Source organism: Portunus trituberculatus, chromosome 45 (genome assembly GCF_017591435.1).
Source record: "Portunus trituberculatus isolate SZX2019 chromosome 45, ASM1759143v1, whole genome shotgun sequence".
NCBI classification, from domain to species: Eukaryota; Metazoa; Arthropoda; class Malacostraca; order Decapoda; family Portunidae; genus Portunus; species Portunus trituberculatus.
Window position 1 is genome coordinate 259,422 of NC_059299.1, and position 27,730 is coordinate 287,151.

Below are 27,730 nucleotides of genomic sequence, written 5' to 3' on the forward strand. Positions count from 1 at the left end.
TTTGAAAATTAGTATTTTATTGACATGTAATTCTAAGGTGACCAGCCTGTCTGACTGATGAAACTATTTGCATGTCATTCCCAGTTTAAAAATCCTATTCCCAAAAACCCATAAGATCTATGTATTTTGAGCTCATGCATTTTTCAGCAATGAAATAACATACCCATTTGTGCAGTAATAGTTAACTTATGAGTGTGTGCATTCAGCTATGTAATCACCATGCAGAATAACATCTGTGAAGTACATAACAAAATGAAGTGTATATCAAAGACATTCCTACCTTCACCATGACAAAAGAGTGAGATTTATTTAACCCTCCTTGTGTGTATCATGCACAAGTGTCTGGAGTGTTTCCTTACACAAGTCACAAGGCAGTGGTGCAAAATGTGATTGTTTAGCATGTATGTAAATTATATAACTGGATCTCAATATAGGAACAATTTTGCTGACTTTAGGAACTGATTATAATTGTCATCAGCTGCTTTTCTTGCACTTACATTGTATTGCTTTAATGTACATCTTAAAACACTCCAGCTGAACAAGATGGGAATTGTGAGGGCATTGTGTCAAAGACCACCACCACTCCTTTATATATGAGCATTTACCAAAGCTATTATTCATAATGTTTTCACTAATCAAGCCATTAACAGTAGTACTAAATGTAGCACCAAACGGGGACATCCCATTGAGTTATGCTTAGAGTACTAGGTAGATTTAATTGCCTGTGTAGTTTAATTATTCCTACAAACTACATCAACAAATTGAGCAATTAAACAAGTGTCAGGCATTCAGTTAACAATATTTGTACTGAGTAGCCGTCTGTGCAAGCTGTGATTGTTGTGGTGTGAGAAAAATGGAGTTGAAATGCTGATAACACATGTAAGTTTCCTTGTTGCCATTGCATTTTGACTATGTATTAATCGCATATTACATACAAAAGTCCTTCATAAATCCCTACTGAACTGGCATTGTCCAAAACATTAGTGTTCTGTTCAATAGAAAGCCTTGAAATTGAATTTCGATATATTGAATCTATTGTACTGATAGAAAGCAAGCTAATTAGAATTTTTAACATCAAATAAAACTTACATAGAATAACAAAAACATTCTATTAACAGTATAACAAAATCATAACATACCAAATATATACGTACTGAGTAAGAAGTGACAGTGCACATGCTGGGGAAAAGTATGTTGTAGCTTTTTTAGCTAGGAAAATTAAGCATATGATTGCCTGAATATGTCTGAGCATAACAGGTGAAAAGTGGATTGTGGCTGCTTTCTGTCCTGCAACATTTCATTCCATTGGCTTGATGCCGAGGGCCTTGGCCAGCTTCCACTGCAATGGTAGAAAATTACAGTGAATGACTTGTGCCTTAGATAGTATTATTCAAAATGTTAAGTATGTAACATTTGTTGAAATACTCACCGAGTCGTTGATCTGATTGATGTGGTAAGTGATGCCACCGTCCTGTTCTACCTTGTTTATGTGTTGGCGCTCTGGGTCTCCAGCAACGAGCACTGGCTTACTGGCATCAGCCTGAAACATGACCAGAAAGCCATTTGATTTTAGAGAGAGTATAGCAATAAAATAATAACAAGCAAAGGAAACGAGTAATGTTTTAGCTGTACATGCTACTGGTGAATCAACTCACTGGTTCCATATTGCGGCAGTGATTCATCAAATCACTCATGCGATCCTCAAAGCCCGGGGCAAAGAAAGACGGGTCCAGCGCCATGAAAGCCTGGCCCAGATCTGCCTCCCTGTCAGTGTTCATCCATTTCCTTACATTTGGTCCATACTGACCACCTGGGAAAGGAAAATTACTATGTACCAGACTGACAGTCCCTTGAAATGTGTCAGATGAGCCAAGGGATCTGCATTAAATTATGAAGTCAGTTAACTTAATCCAAGGAGTCAATCCTTGGATCATTAAACATGTAATTATTCTCAAATCACACTGTAGTGCATCCTTTGTGGAAAAGAACTGAAAGATAATGCTATTTCATTTTCAAATACCAAAACTACTTGACTGAAACTGAATGTTTGTACAAACCTGACATGATGCCACAAAAGACCTCCACCAGCATGCCAAGACCATAACCCTTGTATCCTGAATGCAGTTCAGGGCCTCCAAGGGGCATGAGGGCTCCCTGCATGCCCTCAGTGGCATCAGTAGTGATTTGTCCATCTTTGTCTATGGCCCAGCCCTCAGGAATGGGCTTGTTCTTCCGGCGTTCCACTTCAATCTTGGGAAAATAAAGAAATATTTTGTAGCAATCTTTCATTCGGGGTTCAACACAATATCCTGTTGTTGATACTACTATAGCTAGCTAATATGAACTGCATGTTCATTGTTAAACTACTAATAATTCAGTCAAAGGCTGACCTTTTATTTCATACATTTGCAAGTTATCTTCATTATTGTATTTATCTTTTAAAACTTCATCATACTTAATATTATACCCACCTCCAGAAAAGCTTCCACCTACTGAAGACTAGACATGGTAAAAGTGCAAGTGTTAGTAAACAAGAAAAGGGAGTAGGAGATGCAAGTGAAGGCAGTATTAGAAGTATACATGGAGGAGAAATCGGTGGCGGGATTTGGAGTAAAATAAATAGTTGTTTCTTTACATGTGATTGTTAAGTACAATAGAGTCATGACTATATTTGCAGATCACTATTGCAAGGCCTTATTGTTGCAGTGCCAAAACTCAATCTGTTTGTAATTTATAATCTTTGTTTAAATGAAGACCATTCCTTTTTATGGGAGGTGAAGTACTGAGCAACAGGAGTCAGATATAGATGGATAGACAGGTGGAAGGAAAGTGCAATGTTTGTAGTTGTGAAAATCATGCTTGATATATGAGCCTGTTCCTATAAGTTAGACACTCACCTTTCCCACTGCCACCACACATGTTGCCATATCTAACACAAAGTCATCCCCGTCTTTGCCTGGTGCTGACACTGAGATAGGGTTGGTCCCAAGGGCAGCCTGTAGAATAGTAGGAAAGAAACAGAACTTAATATATTGATAACAGCATTTACTTGTCTTTTGGAAAGTTATCTTCGTAATTTAATCAAATTTTTGCACCACACTAAGTCTTCCATGCAAAATTAACAAAATGCTTTGGTCTTTAGTATACTAGTCAGTCTACAACCATCATGTCCAGGGTTCAATCCCTGGCCAAGCAGAGTTTATTTAGGTGTGTGCATTTGTTGTATGTAGAAGACAAGGTACAATCGGCTGCTTACCATATAAGTGATAAGCTTGTCTTGTTAAAGCAAGCAAAAATCAAAATCAAGAAATTTATATACACAAGATATTTGTGTGATAAGTTTAAGGAAGCAAGAGGAATACATCACCTTTTTAGCACGGGTGGGAGCTACCAAGGGAGATGTGTTGGTCACACTCATTCCCTGCAGAGACAAAACCATGTACATATCTATGAAAAGTAATATTTTGACCTGATAATACCATATCAACACATGATTTGTATTAAGTCAGAGCATCACTCATCAGTTCTGAGTGCCTCTGCATGTTTTTTTTCCATAACTCACTGTGGCCTCTTCTTCACCATTAAGTTGACTCATTTATAACATCCTTTTTCACTGCATGACTATGAGTTTAAATGAGCATCCCTGTACCATCATTGTGGCCTTACCAAGAGTCCTTCCTTAGTGGCCCGCATGGAGTACCAACCAGCAATGCCATAGTGATTGCTTCCTGCAGAAGAGAAAAATGTTATGATGCAGCAATTCTTAAAACTTGTAGTATATATTGTACAAACAATTTTAAGTTTATTTGTGCTTGGTCATTTCCATAAAAAAGATATTTGTAAAAGAGATAAACAATGGATGATTTTTCCCAGAATGAGACTTATTGCTAGATCAATATTACAGTAGACACACCTCGGGTGCAGACCCAGCCTATGCCTGTCTCCTTGGCCTTCTTGATGGCAAGGTCCATACAGAAGTTGCCCACTACAGGTCCAAGGCCATTGTTGCCATTGACAAGTGCAGTGGAAACACTCTCCTTAGTGATGGTGGGCTCTGCATTGCCATCACACACCTTCTGCTTCACATCATTCACATACATCTCTGTAAATAGAATGTTCTTGAACAGTACACTAATGAGCTTTGTTTATTGACTTTATAACTCATTGAGATTATGAATGAAAGGAGCAGGTATAGAAATGAAGCAAGAGTTAGAAGCAGGTAGAAATTTAATGTAATAATTGGTACCCTTCTAATAATTTTTTAAAAATTCTACCTACACTTGTAAAGACGTATGTCATATATTAAAACTGCAATGTATATTTTGTTATGACAGTGAAAGTTGGCCTGCTGATGAAACATGACGACATCATGAGGGTTGACCTTGGTGAATTGAAACTTCATTGCATGAGAAGGGGACAGCAGGATCCACCACCCTCAGTCTATGGCCTTCCTTCATAAATTGAAAGGTAAATGGCTTAGATACTAGTGAGTTCATGAAAAGCTTTTGCGAATGGCTGTAAGAACCTGAGTATAAAAAGAAATGTATTAATGTATTTTATTAAAATTGCATATTTATTGCATTAGTATAAACATGTACATACAATAATATTTTTTCATTTGTGTTTGCTTACCCAGACGGTTGAGGCCATGGCTGTAATGGCCACGACGGTCAGCTGCAACAAGCACATCTGCCAGGGCAGCTGCATGGGCCTGAGGGGTGCCAACAGCTGTCATGCAGTCCACCATGTAACGGTGGACCTCCTCCACCCTGTACTGCAAATGAAACAGTGAGGTGAGTAGACTGTACATGCACAATCCAGAAGGAAGGAATTACATCAAGCACAACACAGCACATTTAGGGGGATCTGGGTAATGGTTATCACACATTGTTACATAAGATGGAGTGGGAAGTGACACTGAACCTCCTGACCTTACACCAGCATAACTGATTCACTTCATGTTAAAGTGCCTTCATAGATGCAGAAGTGTGATTTAAATGACCACTCTTCATATACTCTATACTTTTCCTTGGTTTAGTTTTTAGATGAATGCATTAGAAATATATATATAATGTGCATGTTGTATATGTGCATTTCATAAAAACTTCCATTGCTTTTTTTTATTAGTTTTAGCACATTATCTGGTAAAGAAGTAATAAGACACATTTTTCATTCCGTATGACAATAATATTTTCATTATTAGATGTGACAAAACGTATTAAGAAAAAAATATGTACTATTTATTAATACGTGGTAGGGAAGGGGAAGCGACTCCGCGATTCAGTAAAGAACCGCGACTCAACTTGTACTGCTACCTACCTAGTACCTGCTGACTGCTGGCAGTGAGTAGCTACGTACAGTAAAGTAAAGTAGCTGTTCTTAGGTCGGCATTTTAAGCTTAACCCCGGTATTTTCACCGGTGAAGGAGGTATGGTAGCAAACCAAGGCAGTGTAATAAACTGAAATTTAAACATGACCAATCCCTTGAGATTTAGTTTACGTTTATATAACGCGCGGCAGTTTCTAACAATAACAACTGTAACCTTTTAGCTTAAGTAGAGCCGTAGATCTTTGCTCGCCATTCCGTCAGCCGCCGCCCACACCCACGACTGAATTCCTGGCAGTCACCCGCACAATAGTTTTCTGCATGATTCAGTATTTTTTAACCAATGCCATTTTAACATAATACAGAGTACGTGCAGAATATAACATTACCTTAGTGGAAAGGCCATCAGGGGCAGTAAATTTCGCCTTTTCGTCGGAGAGCTGAGGCATCTTGGTCGATAAGGAGCTGCGGGAGAGGAGGATTGGGGAGCGAGAGTTGCCCAGTGGTGACGGGACTCGATTGGAATAGCTTGTACTGGAGCTCGGGTGGTAACAGGAAGACAGTTGTTGTGTGGTTGATGTTAGTTGCTCATTGTCAAGGCCACACAGTTTCCTTGTTCGTCTTGTCATCAATCTCTTTGCTGCACAGCCCCGAACAACTTGAGTTAGCCACATTTTCTGCAGGTGTTGTCTGCGTGTCAGTGCGTGAGGCATTAACCTACGACAGAAACCATAGGAAAATTGTTCAAATAATGATGCTATAGAACTTTAGTCTCAAAAAGAATCGTTCATTGCGGTTGGTCTAATATTTTCGCCTCTAGACCCATAACTTTATTCAGTTGCTGTTGTTGATTTATTTGAAGTTTTAAAAGCGGGATTAAACGTTGTTATACGTTACCGAAACTTATTTTCAATGCTATGCAAAGATGTGTAAGAATGGATAAACGACGGAAGCACGCCTGCCCTGCCCCACTTTAAGGTGAGAAGCATACTGACGACTGATACCCTCTCTATTGGCAAGAGCCGTGGCATCTCTTACTGCAGCTATTATTATTTTTTATTTATTTATTTATTTTTATTATTATTTTTTTTTCTTTTTTTTTTTTTTTTTGGCGCATTGTGACAGGCTGTTGCATAAAGTCTGTTTTTGCGATCGAAGTGAATAGAATGCTCCACTAGCGCCAGGATTAATTCTCACTGTTAATGGTAGATATACTGTACGATTTCAGGCTACTATTGGCAACATAGCCTTTCGTGCCATCCGGCTGTCTACTCATGGTTACTGAAAGAGTGATAAGCAGACCATATCTATTATGATTTGGTCAAGACATTGAGATGCGACTATCTCTCTCTCTCTCTCTCTCTCTCTCTCTCTCTCTCTCTCTCTTGTGTATATTTTTGTTTATAGGTTTATTGTATAAAATTTATATACATTACATTAATGAAAAAAAAAATGCAACCTAGACAAATAGTATACAAAGCGGGCATCAGCCCGCCGATGGGGTCTCTCTTGTGTTGTTACGGCTGTTAATGTGGTTAATTGCATTCACACACACACACACACACACACACACACACACACACACACACACACACACACACACACACACACACACACACACACTTCAGTTCCTTAGACAAATAGTGTGTTTTCGTAACATTTCTGTGTTTGGTGGAAAAAAGCTAAAAACTGCTAAAATTCAACGTTTTTGTTAATTTTACTTCGGATTCTCTTAACTAGCTTGTTTTCATCAATTTTATCGTTTTGAAGGAATACAATGTAAAATGACGAATAAGCAAAATTTTCAATCGTTTTTTTTTTTTCATAAACACCTTAAAAACACATAAATAAGACGTTTTAACAAATAAAGTGTTTTGCCTACATTTTTGAGTTTGGTGCATAAAACGCTTGAATACACTAAAATAACCCATTTTTGACAAATTTCAGTTCCTTAGACAAATAGTGTGTTTTGCCTGCATTTCTGAGTTTTGTTCATAAAACGCTGGAATACACCAAAATAACCCCTTTTTGACATATTTCACTTCATTAGACAAATAGTGTGTTTTGCCTGCAATTGTGAGTTTTGCATAAAACGCTGGAATACACCAAAATAACCCCTTTTTGACATATATCACTTCCTTAGGCAAATAGTGTGTTTTGCCTGCAATTCTGAGTTTTGTTGCATAAAACGCTAGAATACACCAAAATAACCCATTTTTGACATATTTCCGTTCCTTACACAAATAGTGTGTTTCCTTAGCCTTTCTGTGTTTTGGTGGAAAAAAAAAGCTAAAAACTGATAAAATTCTACGTTTTTGTTAATTTTACTTTTGATTCTCTATACTAGCTTGTTTTCATCATTTTTTTCGTTTTGAAGCAAAACAATATGAAATGACGAATAAGCAAAATTTTCAATCGAGATAGGTTTTTTTTCATAAAACACCTTAAAAACACATAAATAAGACGTTTTAACAAATATAGTGTTTTGCCTGCATTTCTGAGTTTGGTGCATAAAACGCTAGAATACACTAAAATAACCCATTTTTGACATATATCAGTTCCTCAGACAAATATTGTGTTTTGCGTGCATTTCTGAGTTTTGGCTCATAAAACGCTGGAATACATCAAAATATTTGACATATTTCTCTTCCTTAGACAAAAAGTGTCTTTTCCCTGCAATTCTGAGTTTTGTTACATAAAACGCTGGAATACATCAAAATAACCCATTTTTGACATATTTCACTTCCTTAGACAAATAGTGTGTTTTGCCTGCAATTCTGAGTTTTGGTGCATAAAACGCTGGAATACACCAAAATAACCTCTTTTTGACATATTTCACTTCCTTAGACAAATAGTGTGTTTTGCCTGCAATTCTGAGTTTTGTTGCATAAAACGCTGGAATACACCAAAATAACCCATTTTGACAGCTGTGCAGCATTTACGTATGAACATCGTTTTCGTTATGGTAGTGAGACTCGATCGAGTGTTGTTTGAGGTTGTGTTAAGAGATAGAGAAGAACAAGCAACCTTGGTGGAACTGCAGAAGTTTTGTCACTCGCAATCGAGTTATTATGTCATTGCATTTTTTTTAAATGTGTCATTCTAACTATATACTATTGCGTACTAGACACATATAGAGAAACATTAAAGAAGAATAGTTGCTGCTGTAATTACTTGTTAGATCTATCTATATATCGGCAATCTCACTCACGTCCCACACCGGCCGTACGTGTACCCTGCATCACAGTCCAGATTACAGATATATATATATATATATATATATATATATATATATATATATATATATATATATATATATATATATATATATATATATAATCCTTAGATCGCGTGCCCTGCATGTGGTCTAAGGATTAGAAACGAGAGTGGGTGCCAGATAGGAAATACTAGTCTCATTATGAAGAAGGAAAGGGTGAACTAGTGCATGCAGTTTGGCATTGTTGTGGAAGTATGTGGCCAGCTATGTTATGCCAGAACTGTGTAATACAGGCCATCACGAGATTAACCCTTTCCACTAGATAATTGCATAACTAACACTTGTGGAGCTAAGAATTAATGCAATCTTGCATAATTTCTTGCGTAACAGCGATAATTGAGAAACTTCTAATTATACTATTTCAATTAGTTGTATATATATTTTCTCTTGAATAGTTGCTTATTGGATAATTTGCAGTCTATTCACCCGGTAATCACGTATATGCCTTCAAGTAACAGTCATAATGTGTTTGCTTTAAGACGGTGTAAGACCTGGTTTTCCCTGGTGTTCATTCGAGCATTATCGTATTAGAAAAATGTTCGATTATCTTCTAATCTATTGTCGCGTGTACTACGACTACGGATTAGGGGGGGTGGGGGTAATGAGTGAGTAGGAGCAGGTTGAGCCAAGATGGGTGGTCATGGAGGCAGGCATCACTCCTTGTGGACTCCTTGAACTCATAATTTTATAGCGTAAATCTTTTTTTTTTTTTTCCTGCTTGTTCTTTATCGGGATAGAAGTCGTCTTTTGGGTAATGACTGCTGAGTTTGTATGGAATTCATAAGATGTGCAATTATTTTTATTTATTTATTTTTTTATTGGATCTGCCCTGGTTCTTTGTGGATGTGGGAAGGCACCAGTTTGAAAATTAGGTTTACAGAAAAGGTTAGTATGGAATTCATATTAAAGTTTTATTAATCACATTGACATTCTTACATAAACTTTTACAGAGCTTGAAATTTTAGTCGTCATTTTAGGTTATACAGGTACAGTGCAGTGATGACCTGAGTACTTTTAAGACACCTTCCTGCTTGCTTGTACTATTTCTTAGGACTCGTATTAAAGGAATAATCATTATATTACACAGGCCTGAAGTGAACTGAACATTTTTCCAGTCAGATGACACCACCATTTCTTCTAAATGTGAGGGAGTAGTCAGTAGTCACTCACTCATGCCAGCACACTGTACATATGGGTTTCATTAGTAGCATGAAGCAAAACACCTTCACCAGATATAATGATGGATTGTAGCAATAATTAATATACTGCTGTGTAATAATGGATTTTTTTCCTTCTCATCTTCATTAAAGTGTCCTACCTAAACCATCTCTGGTTTTTCCAGGAAGGATGCAGATTCCACGGATACACACTGAAAGAGAAGCAACTGGCCACCTACCCCCACAAGATTGTAAAATAGCTGATCTACACCTCCTACATTTTAAGTACAATGTTTTTTCCATTAACTTTTTGATACAAAGTTAAGTAGAACTTTATTTGATCACAAGATGAACAAGGGCATTAGAACATCAAGTTGTAGAGTACCATACAGTGTTTATATGTATTTTAAGTGAATTTTGGAAAGAAATAACAAATACACATTAACAAATAATGGGTATAAAAGATTACATGCCAAGGTACAGAACAGAAGTAAACAATAAGAAAGAGTTTAATAAAGAAGGTATGGTGACTTTGTTCAGAAGCTTAGAGGAAATGTTACAACAAATGTACTCAATTGAAATAGTTTTTTTCATTATTTATTGAATTAATCTGCATGTGTATGGAAACAAATAACATTAAAAACACTAAGTACAAATACACTGATCATGGAAGTAGAATCAATCTGCATCCATGACTTATCTGTGTGTGTGTGTGTGTGTGTGTGTGTGTGTGTGTGTGTGTGTGTGTGTGAGAGAGAGAGAGAGAGAGAGAGAGACTGTGGTTTGTAAACATACTGTGTATTTACCTATTTGTGTATTACAGGGCCCGAGCTAAGCTCTCTGTGTCCCGTCTCCTTGTCCATTCCTGTCATATCTCTCTTTCATCTGATTGACTCACACCGCGTCAACGACATCACTGCTCAGTTTATTCCACTTATCAATGCTACGATGCGGAAACTGTATTTTCTCACGTCATTTAGACAGATGTCTTTTATTAGCTTTTTCCCATGTCCTCGAAGAGGATTACTTGTGGTCACCTTTATCAACTCTCTGTCCAGTATGTCAATCTTGTTCACCAATTTATACATAGTTATCATGTCTCCTCTTGTTCATCTCTCTTCTAATGTGGTCAGCCCCAGCTTCCTCAGTCTTTCCTCATAGTCTAACTCCCTGAGTGCTGGTACCATCCTTGTTGCCAGCCTCTGTACCCTTTCTACCTTCTTCATATGCAGTGACCAGACACAAGCTGCATAATATCTTCCTCATCATTCCTTCATCTAGGTAGTGGAATGCAAGGCCAATATTTTGAAGCAGGTTATATGTTTTCCAAAAAATCTTGTTAATTTGTTTCTCCGGTGACAAAGTGTTTTGCATGGTTACTCCTAAGTCTTTCTCCTCATTGGTTTCTAATTTTCTCATCACCCAGCCTGTAATCCCAGTTTGGTCTGTATCTACTTCTTCCCATTTTCATAACATGGGTCTTGTCTATATTAAATTCCATCTGCCACTCCTTACTCCACTCATATATTTTATCAAGATCTTCCTGTAACTTGTTACAATCTTCCACATTATTTACTCTCCTCATAATTTTAATATCATCCGCAAACATGTTCATGTAACTGTCAATTCCTACTGGCATATCATTAACATAAATCAAAAACATGATGGGACCAAGCACTGATCCTTGTGGAACTCCACTAGTTACCTTCTTCCACCCGAACTTCCTTCCTCTCACCACTGTTCTCATTTCTCTTCCCACTAAGTAATTTTTCATCCATTTTGCTAGTTTATCATTTACCCCTCCAATCTTCTTTAGTTTCCACATCAGTCTATTGTGTGGTACTTTATCAAAGGCCTTTCTCAAGTCCAGGTAGATAGCATCCACACATCCCTCTCTATGTTGTAGTATGTCAGTCACTCTTGAATAAAAACATAATAAATTGGATACACACGATCTTCCTTTTCTGAAACCAAACTCTTTCACTCAGAATGTTTTCACTTTCTAGATACTCACTCCACTTAACTTTAATTACTTCTTCACATACCTTGCACAATATACTAGTTAACGATACTGGTCTATAATTTAGTGGTTCCATCCTACTACCATTCTTATATATAGGCACAATGTCAGCTCTTTTCCACTCTTTTCGGGACTATTCCTGTTCGTATGGAGGTTTCCACAATAACAAATACGGGGTTCAACAATTGATCCTTACATTCATTTAGCAACCTCCCAGATATGCCATCAGGCCCCATTGATTTATTAATATCCAGATTGCTTATAATTTTCCTTACATCTTCCTTAGTAACCATGATGTCCTGCATTTGCTTTATTTCCGTAGGCCTTCCTCCCATAAAATGCTCCTCCTTTGTAAACACTTTGCAAAAGTTGTCGTTCAAAATTTCAGCTATATCTCTAACATCCTCATATACTTCTTCCCCATTTTTTACCTTTTCTATTGCCTCCCTTATATTTAGTTTTCCATTTATGAATTTGTAAAATATTTTAGGGTCACTATATGACAGTTTTCCACCACACTCTGTTCATATTCCTTTTGTGCTGTTCTCCTTACTTAAACATATCTATTCCTTGCTGTTTTGTAGACTTCTCTTGATAATAATTCACTGTTTTTCTTAAGTTTCTTCCTGTGGAACAACTTGTTTGTCGTGTAGGTGTCCATATGTCCTCTATTAAACCATGGACACACCATAAGTAGTCCTTTATTGCTGTAAAGAGAAGTACAGGGCAGCTTAAGGACAAGACGTCAAGCCGTGACAACACACTGAGAGCGATGCACGGGAACTGAGGTGCCAACTCGGCTTTATTAAATAACTGAATTCGCATCACTACCTCTTACAAGGAACACATAAAATACTATCCTTTATCATGTCCGGTTCATTGTTTCTTAGGTAATCCATACATTCTAACCTCTTAGACAGAAATCCATCTATATTCGTGTATGTCACTTGAATTCCATTCCTAATCTCTTTCTTCCATGTTTCAGTCAGTGTAATGTTTATTCCGTCTGTTTTATCCACCACTTCTTCAGCCTCCCATTTCTCATCCTCCAAAAAACTTGGTCTTTTCCTCCTCGGTTCTTTCCTCATTCTTCTCTCTCACTTCAGTTACAAGCTCATTCTTTCATCCTGTGTCATATTTCTTCTTATGTAAATTGTTTTGGTTTCCTCGTAGTCTTTAAGTTTCCAGGCCCTCCTCAGCAAGGCCTCGGCTGCCACCTGAGATTTTAACTTCAATTTTAATGGTCTACTCTTGCCTTCTTCAAAAGCTCCTAGTCTCACACTTTCCTCTACCTCAGCATATAGGCATTCTTCCTCCCTCGGAGATCTTATTTAGTAAAAACTTAATCTTGTCATTTTCTTTATCCCTCCTATCTTGCCAGTTCCTGTTAGTTTCCTCCCTCAAACCTGTTATGATCACCTTTTTTCTTTTCAGCAATATCTCTCACCACACTCATTTTCCTTCAATGCCTTTACCATTTCAGTCTGTGTTGTGTAATCACTTTATTTTCTTCTTCTTGCTTTTTCATTATCTCCTTAAAGGACTTTTGTACTTCTTGGTGTTCATGTTTCACTTCCTTCATTTTGGCGTCAATTAGGTTAAGGCATTCCTCCTTCCCTAAAGTCTCCTTCAGATATTTTCTTTTCCATTTCGAGGAGTTTAACCTTCATCTCGTCACATTGTTTCCTTAGATGTTGATTTTCTTTCTCCATTTCCACTTTCTCCTTCAATAGCTCTTTATTCTCTCTCTCGTTAACATATAGATTTCTTTTTTGAAGGTATCGTTCTCTGCTATGACTCTATCTAATTTTTCTTCTATGGATCTAAAATTTAGAAACTTACTTTCTAATGCCTGAATTCTGAATTCTGGTCACGAACCCCTCGAAGTGTCTCAAATTTCTAGGCGTAGATTGCATGAATTCTATCTCCAGCTGTTTTGGCCAAAACAAAACAAAACACAGCCGACACTCTTTGACTAGGGACTACTCTCCATTTTCACTTGAAAATGGCCCACTTTCTATACTTTTCGAGAGTAGGACACTAACTGTACCCCACAGAGATACCCGGGCCCTGTAAACACCATAGGTAATTTCTCCCCTTCCACGGTCCTCAACCGGAGACGAGCTGTCTTCAGGACTTCCTCTCTCAACAGTGGTGCGCGCGTGTATGTGTGTGTGTGTGTGTGTGTGTTTCACTGTTTGATCTGCTGCAGTCTCTGATGAGACAGCCAGATGTTACCCTACGGAACAAGGTCAGAGCTCATTATTTCCGATCTTCGGATAGGCCTGAGACCACGCACACAACACACACCGGGACAACAAGGTCACAACTCCTCGATTTACATCCCGTACCTACTCACTGCTAGGTGAACAGGGGCTACACGTGAAAGGAGACACACCCAAATCTCTCCACCCGGCCGGGGAATCAAACCCCAGTCCTCTGGCTTGTGAAGCCAGCACTCTAACCACTGAGCTACCATGTGTGTGTGTGTGGACAGAGAGTGTGTGTGTATGTGTGGACAGAGAGAGAGATTTGTCATGTACAGACATTAATGTATATTTAATTAGTCAGTTCCCTATAGTACATATGCATAAAAAACTCAATCATAGTCACTCACCACAGCTCTCTCTCTCTCTCTCTCTCAAGTCCAGCCCACAGTCCCACAGTATGCTTACAAACCACAGCCTCTCACTTATCATCACTCACTCACCATTAATGAATGAGCTGAGCCTTAACATAGTCTGGAAACTGTGACCATCAAATCAAAGCAGAATCTGTCTGTCACAAAAGGTACTCATTTGTACATTTTATTTGACAGTGCAAAATGTAATCATACCCGCAAGTATGCACTTAAATCTTATAAAATCTAGTAAGATGAATGGCTTTTGCTCATTCCAAGGCACTTTCATTTGTACATTCAGTTTAATATAATTATCACTATATATATATATATATATATATATATATATATATATATATATATATATATATATATATATATATATATATATATATATATATATAGTTTAATTAATATTGGATGAAGCAGTCAAGTGAATACATCATCATCACTACAGTCTGATAATTTCTCAGAATGCTCACTATTCACAGACAACTTACTGTTATTGTTTACTTCCAGCAGTCTCCTGAAGGAAGGAATGTCTGGATCAAAGACAGAATCACTGTCCTCAGAATCCCCTTCAGTTGTAATGGAGTCTTCACTGTGTTTGCTGAGGTTGTCTCTTGGGACAGGAATCTGATCAGCAGGGCTTAAGAGGTAAATATTACCATACATTACAGAAAGACCAGTGTGTGGCTCTGAGACCTTTAACGCCGTAGCTGAGGCCCTAAGAGCCGCTAACCTCATTTTAGGCCAGGTGTAGCTGACCTTCTTCGTTAATCTTATCACTGGCCACCACAGGAACATTTCATCCAGCCTTGTGCCGCCATGGAGCCATGTCACTAGTGCAGCAACCTGGTCCACCAGTTTGAAGCGCTGCACATGCAGTATCTGAAGGGTGAAGGGTGGTGCATTGAAAGCATATTTCTGATGTTTCAAAATAAGCCAATTCAAAATAAATTCATCTTGATTTACAAGTTAATGTGTCACGAGTAAGCCATGTAAGAAATTTATAATTTTATCAGTTTGTTATAAAACTATAATTCTCCATCACACATACTTGCTTATTACAAGAGAAAATGTAAGCAATAAAACCTACATTCTCACTGTATATTTCTTACTTCAGGTGGGATGGTCCCACTTGAGGGCAGAGTTACAGCTGCCACCTTCCGGGATACTTGGCGTGTGGTGAAGTGATGTCCAGAGAGGTAATTGAGAGCAACTATCCACTGGTTTCTGATGGGTGTGCTGCTTTCTCCATCAGGATTCCCAGGGATTATAAACATCACTTTATCAGCCTTCAGGATGTGATCTCTTGTCCAACAGTTTGGATCCTATGGAAAAATTGTTTGTATACAGTACAGATTGCATATAAATATGCATATTGCATATGAAATTGCAATGTGTATTTGCACATATTGTGTCTCCCTAACCTCTATCCCCACATCACGATCCACCAGGTATGGGAAGAGATGGCAGGTGTTCTTCAGGAAATCAGCAAACATGTTGATGAATTCCATATACAGCTGGTTTTCTGCTATATAAATAAGAAGAACTGTCGGCTGGACTTCCTGCAGGGCCTGCAGTTTATCTGTGTGTGGATAAAGTACCCTTATTGTTATAAGAATATTCTCATTACTATGATCAAGTTAGTAACCAATTGTGAAATCACATCCATGTATTGGTAAGCTGATGAAAAGTAAAGAATTTATTACTCTAAGTTATTCTCTTAATAACAATCATGAAAATGTTTGATGACTGCATAACAAAGCAGTCAATGGATTATTTTTATTAATTTTCTTTTTTTCACTAAGTTACAGACTTGAGAAAACCTTCTCTTAAGGGGAAAACCCTTAAGGCTGTAAAATAATGTATCAATTGACTGCTCTTCATGCTACCACACAATAAAACAAAAATCAGAGAGCCACTGATGCCATACTTACCTCTGTTGGTCCTCAGGCGCTTGTTGAATATCAGCAAAAATGTCAAGACGGCTATCAAGAAGAATCCCATTGCAACTGACATCCAGATACCTAATAAGTTTGGTTCAATTTCTGCAAATATTGATATCATTACATATACATATCACAGATCAGTATGTGAAGTGAAGGCTAAGTCAACAGCAGCAACACATGGAGGATTGAGTGTAGATTCCAAGAAGTACTAGTAAATGTAAGAGTATTTAAAAAGTGTGGCCACCAGAAAGTGGAGAACTATCCTGCCATGAGCATCCTTTTGGAGGGAGATCTAAAGAACCCGATCAGATCAGACAAAAAAGGCTGAATGTAAATGAAGGAAACCAAATATTCACATTTACCAAATTTTGGTGACACAGAAATGTAGCATCCAGTGTGTGGAGGGCAGTCACTTGATTCAATCTGCACAGTGACAGCATAGCTCCCTGGGTTGCTCCAGATTGGGAGATGCACAGTCCATTCATTCTCCCTGGAGGTTGGTATGAAGCCAGTCAGGATTTACACATATCACTGAAGACATTTCTTAGTTTCTGAGCAACCATGCAACATCCAAAACCAATTCTTCATTTTGAGAATAACAACAAGTGAAACTACTTACAAAATGTTGGAGTCTATGCCATCCTTTTGATGTAAATGTAACAAAGAAGAGATAAGTGAGGAAGATAATTAAAACACATGACAACAATCATTAAGGTTATAGCTCCTATTTCCATGACTGTTAATTTCCATGTTAATGCTACAAATGCTGACCACTAAATATAAAAGAAAATTGGTACTAACCATGTGAAATTACCTTTTAATTTCTGTAAGTTTCTCCCTCCATTAGTAAGAAAATTTATCCACAGCTACACAACTTACTTTGGAGAAACAACCAGGGTAGAATTGAGTGCATTGTAATTGCCACAGTTTGGTGTTATAGCATCTAGACACTTGACGATGGAGACTCTGTATGACACATTAGGGAAGGGATCAGCTGACTGAACAGTGACTGGTAAGTGAGAGGAAGTTGCAATGAAGTCCTGATGAAGGTAGAAGAACACATGCCAGTCTGACAGATCAGTTTTCTCTGGATCTGTGGACAACCATTTCTTTCAATGCGTTACATATAATATTTAATCATGTGCATCATTCTTTCATGTCCTACCAAGAATAGATAGCAGGCTTGTTACACATAACTGTCTTGTATAACATTTAGTTTCCAGTGAGAGCAATCAGTAAAGAATAAAATCATCACATAAGAGGGTGGTGATGTGTAATGCTTTATCACAATTATTCACCAAAAGCAAAAGTGAGCAAACCTGGCACAGAGAGAAAAAAAAAATCTACACTTTAGCCATCAACTACAATGCCCTTTTTTTTTTTTTTTTTCCTTGGTAATATAAAAAAACTTACGTATTCTTGTGTAGCTTGGAATTCTGAAGATGAATGTGTTCCCTTCTCCTCTGCCATTCTCAACAGTGAGCGTACCATCCCTAGCAACATTCCCTGGCACTCTGAGCATCGCACAGTCATACACAAGAGTCTCATGGAGGGGTAAAGTTACACCACGGAGGCTGAAATCCCGGCAAATGCTGCCTTGACTTATGTTGACCTTGTACTGGAATTTCAGATCTAGAAAAGAAGAAAAATAACATAAATGATACATATGCAATTATAAACTAGTACAAATGGAAAGCTGCCCACAATCATAAGGTTTAGTCAAAATGAAAGACTAAGAACCCTTCAAAAATAGTATTTACTACTGTTGAATAAAATAGGAAAAAAATCCAATGAAAATTCCTTAACGTACATGAAACAATGAATGGCATGGATTTACTCACTCCTCCAGTCAGGGGAAGGGAAGGTGAAGTTAACCACTGATCGGTCTCCCAACCAGGTACTGTACCGATATAAGTGAAGCTGAACCAGTGGTGTCTTATGAGCATGGATGTAAGCCGGCCGCAACGATCCACACCCACTGTCTGGAGCAACACAATAATGTCAAGTCACACACACACGCACACACACACACACACACACACACACACACACACACACACACACACACACACACACACACACACACACACACACACACACACACACACACACTAAAGAAACTTACGTATGAGCGGAATGTAATGTATTCCAACATAAATGGAGTGATATCGGGATTTTAGAACTCAACGATTACTTGAGGACAAGAACCCAGATATTGTGGGTCTTACTGAAACAAAACTGAGAGAGGAGAAGACCTGATGATGGTTGGAGAAGGAAATATAATGTTTGGAAAAGAAATAGAGTAGGTAAGATGGGAGGAGGAGTGATGTTGCTGGTTAAAAAGATATAAAGGTGGATCAAGTGAAAGAAGGTATGGGAAAGGCAGAAGTGCTAAAGATCAGAGCAGAAACTAATGAAGGAAAAAGAGGCACTACATAGTGGTGTACGTACCACCTAAGACAAATGCATGGTCAGTACAGGAATATGAAGAAATGATAAGTGATACAGGAACATGTCTGGAAGAAATGTTGGGTGGCTGTGAACGAACTATAATGATGGGAGATTTTAATTGTAAAGAGGTGTGTTGGGAGGACTGGTCAATGGAAGGATCAGAGACAACATGGGGAAATACACTATTGACACTGGCAATGGAAAATGTGTTAACTCAGTGGGTCAAAGAAGATACTAGGTTTGGAGGAGAGGGAGCATCGTCAAGACTGGACTTGGTCTTTAGTACAGAGCCAATGGTCATTGAGGAGATGAGGGTGGAGTGCCCTTTAGCAAAGAGTGATCATGCAGTTTTGGAGTTCAAGGTGATAGATGAAGAGAAATCTAGAAGAAATGAAGAATATAAAGTGGGAAGATGGAATTATGCCAAGACAGATTTTGGAAACCTAAAGAAATTCTTTCAAGAGACAAATTGGATGAAATTCAAGAGTGCTAAGGAGCAAATGAAAAGTGGAAGGAATTTATAAAAATATACAAAGAAGGTGAGAAAAATTTGTACCAATAAGACAACATAGAAGTTGGAAAGCAGGACTGGTTTAACGATAGATGTGAAAAGGCTAGAACAAGAAAAGAGGATGCATGGAAGAGGTGGAGAAGGAAAAGACGGATTAAGCAGTGGGAAAGTTACAAAAGAGCAAGAAATGAATATGTGTTGATTAGAAGAGAAGAAAGAAAGAAACAAGAAAAGGATATAATTGATAAATGTAAAGACCAACCAAGGCTTTTTACAGACATGTGAACAACAACATCAAAAATAGAAAAGTATTGAAAGTTTAGAAGTAAATGGAGTATGCAGTGAAGATCCCAGGAAATGGCAGAGGCTATGAATGGATGCTTTCGGAAGGTATTCACAAAGGAGACTGCTTTTGACAAACCACTGGTAATGGAACAGAAAGGGATTATGAAGGAGTTTCAAGTAACTGTGGAGGAGATCAAGAATATGATGGGGAGTTTAGAAGTGAGAAAAGCTGTGGGACCTGATGGGGTATCAGGATGGATTTTAAGAGAATGCAGGGAGCAACTGGCAGAAAAAGTTTGTGAAGTAATTGATGCCTCATTAAGGGAAGGTGTAGTGCCCCAAGACTGGAAAAGAGCTAACATTGTCCCAATCTATAAATCAGGTAACAAGAGACCCATTGAACTATAGACCAGTGTCACTTACAAGTGTGGTAGCTAAGATGTGTGAGAGGGTGGTGAAGAATAGATGGACAGACTTCTTGGAGAAAAATGACATACTTTGTGAGTGTCAATTTGGTTTTAGAAAAGGGCGTTCATGCACGACAAACCTGATATGTTACTATTCGAGGGTGATAGATGTAATACAGGAAAGAGATGGTTGGGCTGATGGAATATATCTGGATTTAAAAAAGGCCTTTGATAAGGTACCACACCGGAGACTGATCTGGAAACTTGAAATGGTAGGAGGAGTGCATGGCAGTTTACTAAAATGGATGGAAGACTTTTGGTAGGAAGAGAAATGAGAACAATAATTAAGGACAGACCATCAGAATGGGGCTTGGTGGAGAGTGGAGTTCCACAGGGATCAGTGTTGGCACCAGTAATGTTCGCGGTCTACATAAATGACATGGTGGATGGGGTGTCCAGTTATGTGAGCCTATTTGCAGGCGATGCAAAATTGTTAAGAAAAGTGAGATGTGACAAAGATTGCGAACTACTCCAGGAAGACTTGGACAGAATATGGAAATGGAGCTGTACATGGCAAATGGAGTTCAACACGACAAAATGCAAGAAAATAGAGTTTGGCAAGAGTGAAAGAAGAATCAGGAGTATGTACAAGATAGGAAATGAAGACATAAAACCAGTCATGAAGAAAAAGACCTTGGGGTGACAATTACCAATGACCTATCGCCAGAGAGACATATAAACAAAATAATTGGAGAAGTATTGAACTTATTGAGGAACATAAGAGTGGCGTTCGTATATTTAGATGAAGAAATGATGAAGAAAATAATTACTGCAATGATAAGACCGAGGCTTGAATATGCAACAATACAGTGGGCTCGAACTTAAAGAAACACATAAGGAAACTAGAGAAAGTACAGAGGGCTGCAACAAAATGGTGCCTGACTTAAGAGATTTGACTTATGAAGACAGACTGAAAAGAATGCAACTTCCGACCCTGGAAAACAGAAGAGAAAGGGGAGACCTGATAGCAATATACAGAGTGATGATTGGCATGGAAAAATGGATAGGGAAGATCTGTGTATGTGGAATGAAAGAATGTCGAGAGGGCATGGGAAAAACTAAAATGGCCACTTATAGGAGAGATGTGAAAAATATAGCTTCCCTCATAGAAGGGTGGAAGCATGGAATAGTTTAGACGTGGAAGTGGTCAACGCAAGGAATATTCATGATTTTAAGAAAAAGCTGGACATTAATAGATATGGAGACGGGACAACACGAGCATAGCTCTTTTCCCGTATGTTACAATTAGGTAAATACAATTAGGTAAATACACACACACACACACACACACACACACACACACACACACACACACACACACACACTGGTCCCATCATGTGCTGGGTCCCATCATGTTTTTGATTTATGTTAATGATATGCCAGTAGGAATTGATAGTTATATGAATATCTTTGCGGACGATACTAAAATTATGAGGAGAGTAAAGAATGTGGAAGATTGTAACAAGTTACAGGAAGATCTTGATAAAATATATGAGTGGAGTAAGGAGTGGCAGATGGAATTTAATAAAGACTAAGACCCATGTTATGAAAATGGGAAGAAGTAGATACAGACCAAACAGGGATTACAGGCAGGGTGATGAGAAAATTAAAGAGACCAATGAGGAGAAAGACTTAGGAGTAACCGTGCAAAACACTTTGTCACCGGAGAAACACATTAACAAGATTTTTGGGAAAACATACAACATGCTTCAAAATATTGGCCTTGCATTCCACTACCTAGATGAAGGAATGATGAAGAAGATATTATGTACCTTAATAAGACCCCAGCTAGAATATGCAGCATGTGTCTGGTCACCGCATATGAAAAAAATGTGAAAAAGGTAGGAAGGATACAAAGGCTGGCAACAAGGATGGTACCAGGACTCAGGGAGTTAGATTATGAGGAAAGACTGAGGAAGCTGGGGCTGACCACATTAGAAGAGAGAAAAACAAGAGGAGACACTATGTATAAATTGGTGAACAAGATTGACATACTGGATAGAGAGTTGATAAAGGTGACCACAAGTAATCATCTCCGAGGACATGGAAAAAAGCTAATAAAGAACATCTGTCTAAATGACGTGAGAAAATACAGTTTCCCGCATCGTAGCATTGATAAGTGGAATAAACTGAGCAGTCATGTCGTTAACGCAGTGTGTGTCAATCAGATGAAAGAGATATGACAGGAATGGACAAGGAGACAGGACACAGAGAATTTAGCTCAGGCCCTGTAATACACAAATAGGTAAATACACACCGCATACTGTAGTGGTTAGCACGCTCAACTCACAATTGAGAGGGCCCGAGTTCAAGTCCCAGGAAGCGGCGAGGCAAATGAGCAAGCCTCTTAATGTGTAGCCCCTGTTCACCTAGCAGTAAATAGGTATGAGATGTAACTCCTGGTGTGTGGAGTGTGCTGCGGTCTCAGTCCTACCCAAAGATCGGTCTATGAGCTCTGAGCTCGCTCCGTAATGGGGAAGGCTGGCTGAGTGACCAGCAGACAACTGTGGTAGTGGATTACACACACACACACACACACACACACACACACACACACACACACACACACACACACACACACACACACATACATACATACATACATACACACACACACACACACACACGGCCCGGTAGCTCAGTGGTTAGAGCGCTGGCTTCACAAGCCAGATGACCGGGTTCGATTCCCCGCCAGGTGGAGATATTTGGGTGTGTCTCCTTTCACGTGTAGCCCCTGTTCACCTAGCAGTGAGTAGGTACAGGATGTAAATCGAGGAGTTGTGACCTTGTTGTCCCGGTGTGTGGTGTGTGCCTGGTCTCAGACCTATCCCAAGATCGGAAATAATGAGCTCTGAGCTCGTTCCGTAGGGTAACGTCTGGCTGTCTCGTCAGAGACTGCAACAGATCAAACAGTGAATTACACACACACACACACACACACACACACACACACACACACGCCCGGTAGCTCAGTGGTTAGGGCGCTGGCTTCACAAGCCAGAGGACCGGGGTTCAATTTCCCGGCCGGGTGGAGATATTTGGGTGCGTCTCCTTTCACGTGTAGCCCCTGTTCACCTAGCAGTGAGTAGGTACGGGATGTAAATCGAGGAGTTGTGATCTTGTTGTCCCGGTGTGTTTTGTGTGCCTGGTCTCAGGCCTATCAAAAGATCGGAAATAATGAGCTCTGAGCTCGGTCCATAGGGTAACGTCTGGCTGTCTTGTCAGAGACTGCAGCAGATCAAACAGTGAAACACACACACACACACACACACACATTCCGTGGATGTATGCAGTTATGTAAGGAAGGATAGGAGGTTACTGAGCAACTGGGTTTATGAATTCCTTCGGTTTGTGTTTTGAAAGTAAAGGAAAGTGCTGATGACAACTACTACTCCACTGTAGCTTATTTCTTTATAACCTCAATATTTTATCCTTTCTAATTCATGAAAAAAAATAAATCATTGGAATCAAAACTGCTGTAGAAGCCATGATAAAAATAAAAATTAACCAAACAAATATCTGGCTAATTTCTGAGTTAAACTGAAACAAATGTTGAATGTAAATGAGACAATTTCAATCAGGAATTTTTGACCAGGATATATGAAATGACTTACCTTCATCAAACAATTCTACCTGACATTCAGCTGCAGTCATGTCAGATGTCAACTGGAGGAGAAAGGCAGGAAGGTAATAGTCAGTTATTGTTAGTATCTTGACCATTACAAAATTTACTTCAAGGCTGTCTGGACAACAGTAGTTTCCTCATAAAGGTCTTTCCTTCATTACAAGATGCATTTTTAAGCAATTTTAACGTGTGAGAAATTATACCATTCTAGCATTTGCTCCTAATTACTCAAGTGGTTTTGCATGTCATAAACAAGTCTATAAAACTTCTATCACATTCATTTTTGCCTGTATATAATGCATTGGTCTTCTACTGGCTACCTGTATTTCTTAAAGATTAATACATAGCTTTGTAATATTATTGTGAATTTAATCAATCTTGAATAAACCTTCCATCTTACATTATTAGACAGCAGGAGAATGCATGGTAGTAATTTAGAATGTGGGCTTAGAAATGCTGCTGCATGATATGCTATAGAGAAAACAGTCAATATACTATACAAAACACATAACCAACATAATGGTCATGAATTAGGGGTAAATGCTGGAAATTTACTGTATTTAATTCAACCATATCATCCTAATGTTTGATGTTATTCTATTCAAACTGGACATTTTTAGACATGCTTCTTGCACAATTCACCATGCACTGGCTGGCCTCAACTTAAACATACATGCACATGAACCAGAGGCATAGCCAGTATATTTTGCTGCCCAGGACAGTCCACATCCTTCCAGTTTGCCATCCTTCTCAAAGTAGTACAATATTACAATACACATTAACCCTTAGGCCTAACAACATACAAATGACAACTGTAAGGCAATACATCTCTCCCCCCAAAAAAGTGGCGGACTCTCCCTGCCAGCCCCACTAGCTATGCCACTGACATGAACCTACAAACCTCTCTGTGGCGCAGCTGGTGAGTGCACGACAAAGGCACAGTTGAATTTCTAAAACCACATAGTCCAGACTGGTTGTGGTGGCAGTATGAATTAAAGTTGGTGAATAACTTGTTGCACAGCGCTGGCACCATCTCCGTCCTGGGGCAGAAGTACACCACCAACATCAGCAGGATCATGGCTGTGGTGGTGGGGGTCAGTCCACTCAGAGCCATCTCCTTGAGTTGACTTAGGTGTCAAGATTCTTCAGTTAAGTCAAGTTGTGGAACTGATTTGTCATACAAACCAGTGCCACACTGAATTCTGGCTAACAGATGTAGGTCACATTACTCTTGTTATCCAAGGTGCTGAATATTAGTAGTACATAGCAATCTATTTTCTATTTCAGTAACACTACTACTATTCTAGACTTGTTGACACCAGCACATCACTGCTAGAGATGCTATTTTCACTACTTTTGTTCCTAAAGTTCCTTCAAAACAGACATGCATAACCTGTTTCACTCAGAACCCATCAGTACACTTTATGATTGCCTTCACATGGTGTCCCGTCACAAAGGAAAGTAGGATGCTATATCACGACGATTAATTCACACTTTGCTACACCGAGTCAGCAGGTTACTTCATTACTCTTCTGCCACTTGTGATATCAATGAACCGCATCACAGTGAAGTTTCCTGCACAACACTTTTCACCCTGGGAAAGAAAATGAACCTTGAAGACTTGCCCGGGGGAGATTGTTTACTACTAGTTTTTGTAACAATTTGTTGGACAGACTTGTTTACGATCCCCTAATGGAAAATGTGATGTTTATCTCTCTTATCACACGTGTAGATTGCGAAGTTCCTTGTTAGTCTTCCTCCTATCTTCCCAGTTTCTTCATAGGTACTTGTCTCTAGAAGGCACGTTAAATTCCTGTCACCTTGTGTGCGACCACCAAAGCGACACAGAACCTACCCAAGCCATTCCCATTACAACACTGAATCAGTCCGATTGTCGACTGCAGCGTGAGGACTGGATGCCTGACAGCCTGAGAGAAGTTGGCTGGCTGATTTGCTGCCCAAATAACTCTTAATCATTCAAACAAGTTACATATATTTGCCAGTAGTCTGCAGTATTTCAGGGTTTTTTTAAGTAAAATCCTCCCATGACATTAAATGGACCGACAAGGCTCCAAGGAAAGTAAACAGTAGAATCAGCTGATTGTATCTGGCAACTCCAGCGGGTATCAGTGCTGACAGTGCATCACCTGTCATCAGAAGCAGTGTTCTATATATCTGGATGACGCGCAATAAGGTAACTAACATCAGAGCACTGCATTAAGATCGCTGGGCCGCACACCATGGCCAAGTCCACTTCATCCATCTTCGAGGGCCAGTCCTATTCTTCACCACGGGCTAATCAAATGGCATATCACCAAGGCGGCCTACAGCTTCATCGAAGACCTGCGGACGCATGAGGACATAATTTTATATGTCCTCGCTCACGTGTCTGAGCTCTCTCGGTGCCTGCAAGAGAAGGGGACTATGTCCTTCTCACTGTCAATCAGGGAAACAAGGGACCTGAGGCAAGAGACGTGGAAATTAATATTTGCCTGCATTTACATATCCAAAGCCGTCGTAGGGGTAGATCAGGGTCACTTACAAGATCTAAGTCTGCTCCTCCTGCAGGACAACCACCTTTCCGCAATTCAAATTCTACTGAGGATCTTGGCAACTTCACAGCACAAAAAGAAAAGAAAAAAAAAAAAAAAAAAAAAAAAACCCGCGATGACGCCAGCTGGGGAACGAAGCAAACGAAGAGGAAGACGTGGACGAATTAAGAGGGCATAGCGGAAGATCATCTCCAGCCCTGACTGAAACTCCAGTCAAAGAAGGAGAATAGATGGTCAGCTAAAACGAAAACACTTCCAAATCTCCCGCTGGAATGACTGTCACCGTTCCCACCAAGCAGTGTTGACCCGCTGTCTTGCGTGAGTGACGAGTCACCAAAACCTGCAAAAACAAGTTGTCCTCGCGGGTTCCCTCACTCCATCAACACACACACACACACACTAAACAGAAGCGCGACCTTAAACAGCTGCGTTGAGTTGCTTTGTATGGAATATACTGTTTGTGTTTACGAATTCTTTGATTCGATTTCGGATGCACTAGTAATTGTAATATCTATCTATCTATCTATCTATCTATCTATCTATCTATCTATATATATATATATATATATATATATATATATATATATATATATATATATATATATATATATATACACGTTCCGGTATCCTTGATCGTATCTAGCGAAAACATACTTCAAGATAAGGTAGTGTATATTTAAGAGCTGATCAAAAGATGCCTGGCGTTGCAGAACTCCATAACTGTTATTGCTGGGAAGTTTGCTTGGTTACGGCTGTCAATTGTGTGACTCGTGACCACATTTATCACAATTCTGTAACCAGACTGTAAATCTGCTACTTAATCTATTCACTTCTTTATCGGAGGCAATTAACTCAACACGGTGAGCGGTGGGATGCAAACACGGCTCCCTCAATCCTACTCTTTGCCAAGGTTGCACAGATATTGATAGCTATTTTCTTTTATAGCGTCTTGTCCTATCCTGAAACACTGCCCCACGCAGTTTTCAGTACTGTACAAAGCAACACACATACACACACATGATTCACACTATTATCAGCCCCTAGCTAGAGCAATAAGCTCGTGAACCCGTGACCTACTACATTGGAGCTTAACCCCTTGAGTACCATGATGCATTTCCATATTCATTATAGTTACTATTTAGTGGTTTTATACTTCAGAAACTCATGTGGGGGATTTAAATAGTGAAGACTGTGGCCATTAATCTTCTGACCTCCATAGACCTTTGCTAATGTCAATAAAATAGTCTAGTTGTACACAAATCTCAAGGTAAAAATGTGTTCTGGTGTACATTGAAAGGGTAAAGCATCACACAGCTGGTCAGACAACTGCACTAAACTCCCTTGGTATGAGGTTATATTATCATCCTGTTGACCCCAAGGTGAGCATCACAATTTATTCTGAATGAGAAAAAAAAAATGTGCTTTGGCATCTACCATGATTAATGTTTTTTTTCACATTTACAAGAGGTAATGCTGTCTCCCAT

General features: G+C 39.0%; 2 protein-coding genes and 1 long non-coding RNA gene across 16 annotated transcripts; 1 reads left to right on the forward strand and 2 right to left on the reverse strand.

The window, feature by feature from the left end:
- On the reverse strand, nucleotides 1-6,039 carry LOC123519534 (uncharacterized oxidoreductase YjmC-like). 2 transcript variants are annotated; one of them, XM_045280934.1, is made up of 10 exons: nucleotides 5,716-6,039; nucleotides 4,633-4,774; nucleotides 3,914-4,102; nucleotides 3,667-3,728; nucleotides 3,368-3,421; nucleotides 2,898-2,996; nucleotides 2,058-2,250; nucleotides 1,656-1,810; nucleotides 1,430-1,540; nucleotides 1-1,339 (listed from the first exon to the last, which is right to left on the reverse strand). In XM_045280934.1, exons 1-10 carry the CDS (start codon nucleotides 6,037-6,039, stop codon nucleotides 1,298-1,300), a joined length of 1,371 nt encoding a protein of 456 aa, XP_045136869.1. In that variant the 3' UTR covers nucleotides 1-1,297. The 2 variants fall into 2 exon arrangements, with proteins under 2 accessions (XP_045136869.1, XP_045136870.1); XM_045280935.1 differs by lacking the exon at nucleotides 5,716-6,039 and adding an exon at nucleotides 5,544-5,638.
- LOC123519535 lies at nucleotides 5,256-16,120 on the forward strand. Of its 11 annotated transcripts, none has more exons than XR_006679039.1 (5): nucleotides 6,173-6,304; nucleotides 9,457-9,488; nucleotides 9,946-10,045; nucleotides 14,923-15,057; nucleotides 15,527-16,120. It is a non-coding gene; the product is annotated as an uncharacterized LOC123519535 (long non-coding RNA). The 11 variants fall into 11 exon arrangements; XR_006679038.1 differs by lacking the exon at nucleotides 6,173-6,304 and adding an exon at nucleotides 8,726-8,795; XR_006679043.1 differs by lacking the exons at nucleotides 6,173-6,304; nucleotides 9,457-9,488 and adding an exon at nucleotides 5,256-5,342 and having other exon boundaries at nucleotides 14,920-15,057.
- On the reverse strand, nucleotides 14,316-26,816 carry LOC123519531. 3 transcript variants are annotated; one of them, XM_045280922.1, is made up of 11 exons: nucleotides 25,550-26,816; nucleotides 24,596-25,288; nucleotides 23,684-23,735; nucleotides 18,197-18,337; nucleotides 17,769-17,987; nucleotides 17,235-17,448; nucleotides 16,718-16,845; nucleotides 16,344-16,454; nucleotides 15,834-15,991; nucleotides 15,522-15,734; nucleotides 14,316-15,291 (listed from the first exon to the last, which is right to left on the reverse strand). In XM_045280922.1, the coding sequence occupies exons 2-11, from the start codon at nucleotides 24,806-24,808 to the stop codon at nucleotides 14,830-14,832; spliced, it is 1,911 nt and encodes a 636-aa protein (XP_045136857.1). In that variant the 5' UTR covers nucleotides 24,809-25,288; nucleotides 25,550-26,816; the 3' UTR covers nucleotides 14,316-14,829. The 3 variants fall into 3 exon arrangements, with proteins under 3 accessions (XP_045136857.1, XP_045136860.1, XP_045136859.1); XM_045280925.1 differs by lacking the exon at nucleotides 25,550-26,816 and having other exon boundaries at nucleotides 18,262-18,337; nucleotides 24,596-24,681; XM_045280924.1 differs by lacking the exon at nucleotides 23,684-23,735 and having other exon boundaries at nucleotides 18,262-18,337; nucleotides 24,596-26,816.
- Nucleotides 26,817-27,730: the final 914 nt, after the last annotated feature.

What these genes read in the sequence shown, in the direction of transcription:
- LOC123519534 (XM_045280934.1), bottom strand. Translation starts at nt 6,039, where the DNA reads ATGCCTCACGCACTGACACGCAGACAACACCTGCAGAAAATGTGGCTA. An exon ending in CTGATGGCCTTTCCACTAAG is followed by an intron (nt 4,775 to 5,715) that starts GTAATGTTATAT and finishes TTTCATTTGCAG; the next exon opens with TACAGGGTGGAGGAGGTCCA. An exon ending in CCATGGCCTCAACCGTCTGG is followed by an intron (nt 4,103 to 4,632) that starts GTAAGCAAACAC and finishes TTCTATTTACAG; the next exon opens with AGATGTATGTGAATGATGTG.
- LOC123519531 (XM_045280922.1), bottom strand. Translation starts at nt 24,808, where the DNA reads ATGGCTCTGAGTGGACTGACCCCCACCACCACAGCCATGATCCTGCTG. An exon ending in ACCAGCTGCGCCACAGAGAG is followed by an intron (nt 23,736 to 24,595) that starts GTTTGTAGGTTC and finishes TTTCTCCTCCAG; the next exon opens with TTGACATCTGACATGACTGC. An exon ending in ATCGTGATGTGGGGATAGAG is followed by an intron (nt 15,735 to 15,833) that starts GTTAGGGAGACA and finishes ATTTTTCCATAG; the next exon opens with GATCCAAACTGTTGGACAAG.